This window comes from Schistocerca piceifrons, chromosome 1, assembly GCF_021461385.2.
Source record: "Schistocerca piceifrons isolate TAMUIC-IGC-003096 chromosome 1, iqSchPice1.1, whole genome shotgun sequence".
Taxonomy (NCBI): Eukaryota; Metazoa; Arthropoda; class Insecta; order Orthoptera; family Acrididae; genus Schistocerca; species Schistocerca piceifrons.
In genome coordinates, this window is record NC_060138.1 from 558,764,215 (window position 1) to 558,773,636 (window position 9,422).

At 40.3% G+C, this 9,422-nt stretch overlaps 1 protein-coding gene across 1 annotated transcript in view; it reads right to left on the reverse strand.

Annotated features, from left to right (window-relative positions):
* The window catches only part of LOC124794752 (zwei Ig domain protein zig-8-like), a 134,755-nt gene extending 126,656 nt beyond the window's left edge, over positions 1–8,099 (reverse strand). Inside the window, exon 1 of the mRNA XM_047258370.1 lies at positions 7,527–8,099. Within this exon, the coding sequence (XP_047114326.1) occupies positions 7,527–7,602 (76 nt within the window). The 5' untranslated portion in view covers positions 7,603–8,099. The remainder of the gene's footprint in view (positions 1–7,526) is intronic.
* Positions 8,100–9,422: the final 1,323 nt, after the last annotated feature.

A 9,422-nucleotide genomic window follows, 5' to 3' on the forward strand; every position in this document is an offset into this window, starting at 1 on the left:
TGCTGTAGCGTTGACCCTAGATGTTCCATCTCCTCCGACAAATCAAGGTCTCGAACGATCACACAATCTCGCTTCAATCGGTCTTTGCGGTTTATCAACGCTTTCATCAAAATCAGACTCGTGGGACTGAAAGGCTTGTTGCATTCTTTTTCTTACACAGTATTTTCATTTTTTACTTCAAACCCTCTATTTTGGAGTAAGAAACAATAAAATGTCTGGCAGTCGAACAGTAGCACATGAAATATTCAGGTATTTAACTGTACGTGTGTTTTAGATTTACGGTCTTGTCTCTATAGGTAGAGTTAAGCAGGAACAGCAAGCAGATGAATGGTTTGTAGAGGCCCGCCAATCCACAAGAACAGCAAAAGCCACAGTTCATTAATTTTATTTTTCCTTCCATTGTCGTTGTATCAACGAACAAGGCTTACAGCACACATTGGAAGACCATTACTTGCTCTGGTTCGCTCCCTTCATAAGATACGTCATATTGTGTTTTAGTGACGGAAAAGTTATTTCAACACTATTGTAACATAAGATATTAATCGATTTTACGCATTTTCCTGGAATACCGCTTTAGCAAATTTTACAGTTCCAATGCACTCGAAAACCAGTCATTCTGCACTGATTACAACAAAACTAATAAGAAGCTCACGGTCAGAGCAAGAGTAAAAAATTTATAACATACAAACAGCTGGAGAACCTTGTATGCTATCATTACACAGACGTGACAACTGCAGAAACAATACCACCCCAAAATTGTCTTGAATTGGAATACATGTCATGTCATAGTATCTCCAAATCAAGAGCTACTCCGTCACTTTAACGATGATGTTTGAATTCAGCAGGTGAAAGTGGGAATAAGCCTTTTTTAAGCCCGAAACATTTTCGTAGGTGATAAGTGTTATAAACACAATGGAAGTCTGAATAAGAGTTGCAGTACTGAATGAAGCAACACTTATGGTTCTTAGCACTGCTTTGTGAGAACCACGCAGCTTCGCATCCCTTTCAGTTACCTCACAGGAGTCTTAACAGTGAAGATAGAAACATCATAAAACTACAAACTCAGTTTGCGAAAGAATGCAATCCGTTTATGCCTTTCTACCAGTATATCAAACAGCGTTTTTTAAGTAACATATTGGTTGCATCTGCAACCAGCCAATACGACAAAATGTTCCGTTTTAATGAAGCAAGACGGATGTCTGATACCTGACTTTTTGTTGCTATCGCATGCATCTCGAAATTGATGCAGGCTGTATGAGGAAGACCTATCACGTAAAACTTATAGATGTTGACAATGTATCACTCTCCTATAGGGACAAAATTGTTCAAATGTGTGTGAAATCTTATGGGACTTAACTGGTAAGGCCATCAGTCCCTAAGCTTACACAGTAATTAACCTAAATTATCCTACGGACAAGCACACACACCCAAGCCCAAGGGAGGACTCGAACCTCCGCCGGGACCAGCCGCACAGTCCATGACTGCATCGCCCCAGGCCGCTCGGCTAATCCCGCGCGTCCCTATAGGGACAACAGGTAACACTTCATTATCAGAAACATATGTTCTACACTGAAGGAGACGTGTACCTCAGAAACTGTTTCGGAGATGAGTAAGACTGTAGGCCGACATTTAACAAATTTTTGTTTTCAAATTTCGGTGCATATCACAGAAATAATACAAATTCTATCTCATTTGGAGAGCTATAATGGTTGTCCATCAACGTGATTCTTTCAAAAAGGTGGAAAGTTTCTTTAGAGACTATCACTAGCCACAAAATGAGTTGAATACTTAACTTTCTTAACATAACTGTAATACCGATGTGTGCTTTTGGGAAATACTTTTGTACTGTCATTTTAGCCTGAAAATCATGTTTATGCTTCGAAACATGTTGCTTCACTAAATAATTTAAGTAGTCAACAAACTTTGTGACATATAGCGATCTCTGGAAAACCTTTCCGAATTTTATCTCACTATTCACTGTAAGCGGACCGAAACGTCATGGAAGAAATGAAGAATGATTGGCTTTCTTTCACGAGACAGATGTCCAGACAAAAGATTCGTTGCCACATTACTACGCGATCAGCCACTAGTTACTGGAAGTCAGAACTTAAACTACATAGCAGTTCCCCTCCGGTACAATTTAAGGTGGACCGATCGCATAAATCTCTAGTGGAAGAGGAAAGTGCCAGAAGCATTTATATAAAGTACTATAAGGATCGGTAATTCACGAACAAATGCTTCGCGCTAAAGGTCTCGATGTGGCGCGCCCAAATAATTCTATCGTCATCATTATCATCGTCATCGACCGGATCTTCTGCATCATTGTTGAGCCTGGGATCTTAACCAACTTGGTTTCAAGTAAATTATAGGGCAAAATCAAAGAAGTGTTGCAGTATTCCTCACGGGTTTATTCGGTCAGTTCCAAATAACTGCAGTGGGGGACGTCACACGAAATTTATTTCATGTTATTAACGGATTTCCAAAACTTTGTAATACCACGTCTTCATTCCATGTACTAGCCGGGAAAATAATAATGGTACACTATGAAGCCTCTGCTGGTCACCTGTATACAGTACTTCCATGCTGGCGTATGAATCTGTGGCTTAATGCAAAAACATCCAATGTCTGGTGAGCCAATAGGCATCGCTCTGCTTTAAGGAATGTAACTAAATACTGCTGTTTGTTATGTGTGTGGTATAAATGGTTAGGAGATCAAATTACATTCAAGACGACTGCTCAGCAAGGAATCGTAACCCCAGTGGGAAAAATGTCGTGTCTTTCATTGACTCAAAAGATGTGACGCAAAAGATGTTTTTCTTCACCACTGACATCTTACATAAACCTTGTTTTATTATTGACATGCCCATATATCACTTACTTCATGTTCCTTGAATGGTGTGTTACGACTACACACATATGATAGTGAGGTGTATTTGAATAAAAACCGATGACGGCAACTTATATTTGCTGAAACCGGGCATCAAAAACAGAACTGTAATTAGCGAACTTGGCTGATGAAAATTTACTTCTGTATTCCATATAACTCTACATCACCCCCTTACTTGAACGATGTCAAGCAAATATTCCTCAAGAAAGATTTCCTTTACTTCATATCTATTGTCACAAATTTTTATGTCGTCAGAGTACCGATTTCGGTCTATAATGACCATCTGTAGATCTGTTTTATAAAAACATGTCCTAGTATACAGATCTGAAGATGGCCATTATAGAAAGAAGCCGGTTGTATGAGGACATAAAAATTTGTGACCATAGACGTGAAGCAAAGGAAATTTATTTTAATTTCAAGTCACTGTTCATTTCGCGACCATGTCGCAGCTCCTGAAGAAAAACATTCCTGGCCGTCGATTTGCTTCGTACGAAGAGATAGGTGCACCACTGGGTACAATCACGGTTCCGCAGATGTTTTTACGTGAAGGCATTGACCTTCTTGTCTCACAATAGGATAAATGTATTTTGAAATAATAAATAGTTCACTTACTTTTCTTCCATCCCTATCGTTTTTATTTGACTGCCGATTCCGTATACAAGTCGGGAACGGAAGACAATAAAACTTCTTTGTCATATTCGATTTTCTCAAGCCAAAGTCAGTAGGCTTGAGTCGTGAAATGAATAATACATTTCAAAAACTGCTTCGCAGTGTAAACGATTGTTCCTCAACTGTGTGGTACTATTATCAGGGAGAAAACAACTGCTCAGTTCGCAATATGGTGTCAGGCTAATTTTACAGGTTCCTGAGTGTAAGTAAAATGCAAAACTCGAAACTGACAGCAGTTTGAAAACGACATATTCGTATCTCGAGAGAAGTTCTTTTCAAATTCCAAAAGCCGCATTTTAGGACGACATTTAAAAATATTCTTCTACCTGCTAGATATTGATTACATGATCATGAAACTAACATTACAGTAATAAAAGTAGTGAGCAGGAAGTCTTTCTTCCCCTGAGTATTTGGTGTATGGAACCAGGAGGAATGGTATTATGTAACGAAATGGAAGATATGTTCTTGTATTCTGTTATTAACATAGTCACAATATTTTACCGTGCACCCGGATTCAATCACACGGCTTGGTTCCTATCTCCATACGCGAACAACACACAGCTGCATATATTCTTTGTCAAATCGAGACAATACAGCTATTCACACTGTGTGTGTCTAAAGATGACTAACGTGTGGGTGCGAGCGATTAAATCTTAAATGTTATTGAAACCATCACGAGAAAATAAGAGTCACTCCTCGATGACAACCCTCGTTGAGAGAAAGTTATTTTTACAATGGAAGCTATGATCTGTCACACAGCCTCTAGTGATTTGCCAAACATAAATATTTGAGTTGATATAGACGCTGAGTCTCGGCTAGTGTTCAGAAGATGGCGTGGCAGGGGAGGCATAACTGTATGATGCTGGCTTTTAGATTTCGCAGGACGTTTATCATTAAAGGTTTATATAGCGCCACACGCAAAAGGTACCAGTATTTAGGTTCAAATGGCTCTGAGAACTATGGGACTTAACATCTATGGTCATCAGTCCGCTAGAACATAGAACTACTTAAACCTAACTAACCTAAGGACATCAGACAACACCCAATCAGTATTAAGGCATATCGTGAAGACTCGCTAAAATTGTTCAGACGGATTGCAGTGCTAGTTAAATCCAGTTAGTGACTTCGTGAGTTCTCTTTCTCCACCACTAAGAACCCGGTTAGCTAATTGATTGGGGTACGAATCATCAACGTTCAGAGAAGAGTTAAAAAAAAAGGTAACTTCCCGTAAGAAATACGAACATTCGTTCATATGATGTTGTAGCCCTTATTTAGCTTTACGTTCATGCTAATGAAAGTACTGTTGTTCCGCAATGAGTAGCCGGCACCATTGTTCCGTCGCGCGTAACCAATAGTGGGCTACGACGGAGTATTTATGAACTGTGAGGACCACAGCACAAATTACAGGCAGTTACCGATTTGTTTTTTTTTTATATATATCATCTGCAATTAACAACATTGTTTCAAGGACGACAGTAGTTCATCTGTTCACTGAGCTTCCCGTGTGACATGTTATGAAATGCAATAATCCCCCGAAGAACAGAAAGACATCGCTTATTCATTCGGTAGATGTGGGGGAACTCAAAGTAGTCTTTTACTGCTTTGTTCTTATTAAAGCAGTAATATAATCGGAATCCGCCACACGTACTGAAAGTTTGTAGGAATACGCGTGTTTTCTATTCCGTGTTGCCATCTGTCACAATCATTTGGTGTTTCCATTTTTATGCAATCAAGAAACTAAGCCATCGGTAATAGCACTGGCTACGTCTTTTCGCCTAGAAGCCGCGTTGTTGTGAATTCTGCTGCTCCCCCGTTCCCCGCCCCGCTTACCACCCGCCGCTCATCACTGTCCCCTCCCCCACCCCAGCCGTTCTCCGTAACATTGATTCACAGATCCACATGGCTAAAAGTCGTTACTGGACTTGACTACTGCTGAACAGCCGCGTTACATCGATGCTAATCAACATCTTTTCTTGCAAAACGAACGACTTTGCGCTGCTGTTTCTTATCCTGCCACATAGCCAATTCCACGTGGAAGTGAACTGAAGACACACGGAAACCGTGATACTTAATTAGAAATTTTACAAGTACTGATGTTTGTTTTTGCATGAATGCATTGATAATTGAAATATGCCAAAGGTATGATGAAGTTGATTAAACATCTGTTCTGCGATGTAGCATCTACCCCACTGAAACAACGGTAAAACCATGGTCCTCATGTGAACGGGATGGTGGGAATCATTTACGTGCCCCATAGTCCCTGCAAATCTGGGGTCTGCATCAGCAAACACGGTTTCCATGCTAAATGAGTTCAAAAGTTTCCTCATTCAGTCGTCGGACACAGTTATTTTTACAATTTTTTTTACGTACATAGCGGAAAAGCAAATGCCAGGACTAAGTACCGGAAACCATTTCTCCATCATCTGCAAGCCTACTAGCCCGAAGACGAATTTCTTCCTCCGGCCTTTATAAGTAACAATCCGTTGATTGTATCAGCAACACCATGTGTGAAGTTAATTAATAGTGCCAAAATAGCTACAGACGTTCATCAGAGTCTAAAATTTCTTACAAATCAGAGAAAAAGTTTTTCTTCTGTCTTATATGTAGGTAATTTGATGTTCTGTCGATGTACTATACAGTATTATAAGCATACGTATACTTGACCATGTACATTTCGATAAGCAAGTCACATTTTATTTTCTTTTTCTAGAAAACGCAAAAGATAAGGCTTAACATCCCGTCGTGGTCGAGGATATTAAAGACGAAGTAAAATTTCGATTTGGCCGAGAATCGGTAGGAATACGGCAGCAGACTTTGGGAGGGGGCATTTCTTTGAAGAGAATTATTGAATTCGAGTAAAACCTGACCGGATTGTATCTTATTTCATGTAAATGTAACTTAGAAGTTGTAAAATTCTGTATGCTGTGAATGTTGTTCACTGACAGATTTGTGTGATTACACGTTTTTCACAATTTGTAATGATAAACGAACAGCAAAAATAAAAAAGTTTCCTGAGACGAGTGTGAGATATTGGGGGCAAAGTACTTGCGGTCTCTCGTTTTTCTATGGTTTAAATATACTATAAAATAAGCCTCAACTGAGGACACGTTTCATTTGGCGCATCGCCCGTTTTCCTGTAGATGTGGAGTAAAAAGCAAAAGGTCTTTGTATAGACTGAGGGCACTAAGATATCTAAACATATCGGTAAATAATAGAACAAGAAAAAGAGCTTTTTCTATTTACGCTGTGCGCACTTGAAAATTTTGTCATGTTACATTTTCATGGGGCTAAACTCAGAAACTTTCGGTTTTCAAAAGGCCGATAAAGGCATTATTTTTAGAATAATTTTTAGTGCAACCTTGATTCCAATCACAATAAATGACATCCTGCAGCAATACATTTTACAGGTTTTAAAGTTATATCAGAACGAATATTTTTTTAGCGCTTCTGTCTTAAAAAGCAACATCGCAGACAGTACAGCAGTTTTAATGCGACAGTACGTGCTTGTACTACTTTTGACGAGTTCTCACTGTAACGAGGTTTTGACTATGTTGTCTGTTAATTTTAATACACAGCAAATGTTGTATGTCGTTAGTACAATGTTTTTTTCTGTCTGCTGTATATCTGAAGATGAAGTCGTGATCAATTGTACCGATTATCCTTGTATAAAATGCAGTCAAGGAAAGAAACTTAACAATGAAAATTAAGATCGTGTGCTACGCAACATTATACTATTACATCCTAGAATTTATATCCGGCGATAACAATAATATGCACTAGGCTTCCTATGTGTCATTGTCATTAAATGTGTATTATAGCCAAATATACAGAATCCCTAGTTTTTTAGAGATTAATACATGCGTCACTGATATAATTTCGCTTCTCCGTGACATGACGACATATAACGAAAATGCGTTAGAACTGCAGACGCATAGAGAATTTCCCTTCCAGACTGCACTGCACTACTCACCCGACTGCGAGATGACCAGGAGCAACGTCATGAGCTGCAGAGGCGCTCTGTGTTCCGCTCTCAGACCGCGAAACATCACGTCTTGTGCCGCATCACCCCGCTGTGTTGTGGCGACAGGATATCCACAAGATGTACACGAGAAGTTATTTTTTCGTTCGTCAACGCTCGCCGAGAGTTCATGTGCTTTCCCAATTCATCACACGTTCAACACATTTTTTCAACAATCATTAAGGCGACCTCCCATTCATTCACGTGTAACTGTTCATATTCCTGACCCTCGCTTACTTCAGTGATACAAATTTGTGTCACTTACTGACTGTAATGATATGATAATCGCTGTAGCAGCGATTCACATTCTAATGGACGCATGGAAAAAGGCGTATTGTGTGCCTTGTATTATTATGCTAATCAAGTGTTTGTGGGTGTCCCTGCTGCCTCTTATCGAAACACGTGGGTGTCAGGTCTGCGAAATCACGCCTTGCCACGCAGCGTCTTGCATTGGTCCCAGTCTGTGTCCTTGTGTCCTCGCTAGGCACAGAGAGGCAGCAGACGGGACGCCCTCGCTGTCAGCGTTTACCGCCGGCGACTGACACACCGCTGCGGACCTAGCCGGCCGGATCTCTCAACTCGGGGCCGCAGGCATCAGTGCGCATGCGCGCAACTGCGCCCCCCCCCCCCCCCCCACGACAAGAGCCTTCTGCTGGACGGGCGGGCGGCCCTTTTAGAGCGCGCACTTGACAAGTGTTGCGGCTTCCGTTTACCGTAAAGCTTCCGATGCATTTCCGTCTTGCCTGAAAGTGATCAAGGCTCAAAATGATTTCAGTATGGTGCATGTCGATGTATCCACCGAAATTTACAGTGCATAACTCATGGCGTATGACAAGTAATATGCACAGGCGATGCAGACATTCAGGGGGACTCAGGGAGAAAGAATATAGAACTTGGGATGAATGTTAGCTTAAGCACAGAGCACCAAAAATATTTATCTTCTAGTGGACCATCCTGCACTAGAAGGGTATATCCTATTAGAAGCATCCTCATACACCGAGGGAAAAAATCACAACCCCAAAAAAATTATTACTTTAGCGTAATGAAATTTCGGGAATACGTTTGTCTAGGTAACATATTTATGTGATTAACACTGGAAGACCATATGTTAATGTAAATTATACATAAGCCATTCGAAATGTGAAATACTGGAACATTGATAACCGGTGTAACAGCAAGAATGTAAAATGAAAGCATGCAAACGTGAATTTATTTTGTTGCAGATGTGCCGGATGCCAGTTTGTGGGATTTATTCTCAAGAACGGGGAAAAGAAATACTGTAGAAGAAGAATGGTTAGCTTTGAGAGATGAAACGGTAAAGGCAGCAGAGGATCTCGTAGGTAAAAAGTTGAGGACAAGTAGAAATCCTTGGGTAACAGAAGAGATAATGAATTTAACCAATGAAACGAGAAAATATAATTCAGTACGTGAAGCAGGCGAAAAGGAATACAAACGTTTCAAAAAAGAGATCGACAGGATGTGCAAAATGGCTAAGTAAGGACGCAGACAGGACAAATGTAAAGATGTAGAAGCATATATCACTAGGGGCAGGATAGATATTGCCTACAGTCAAGAGATCTTTGGAGAAAAAAGAACCACTTGTATGAATATCAAGAGCTCAGATGGAAAACCAATTCTAAGCAAAGAAGGGAAAGCAGAATGGTGGAAGGAGTATATAGAGGGTCTATATAAGGGCGATGTACTTGAAGGCAATGTTATGGAAATGGAAGAGGACGAGATATACGATACTGCGTGAAGAGTTTGACAGAGCACTAAAAGACCTGAGTCGAAACAAGGCCCCGGGAGTAGACAACATTCCATTAGAACTACTGATAGCCTTGGGAGAGC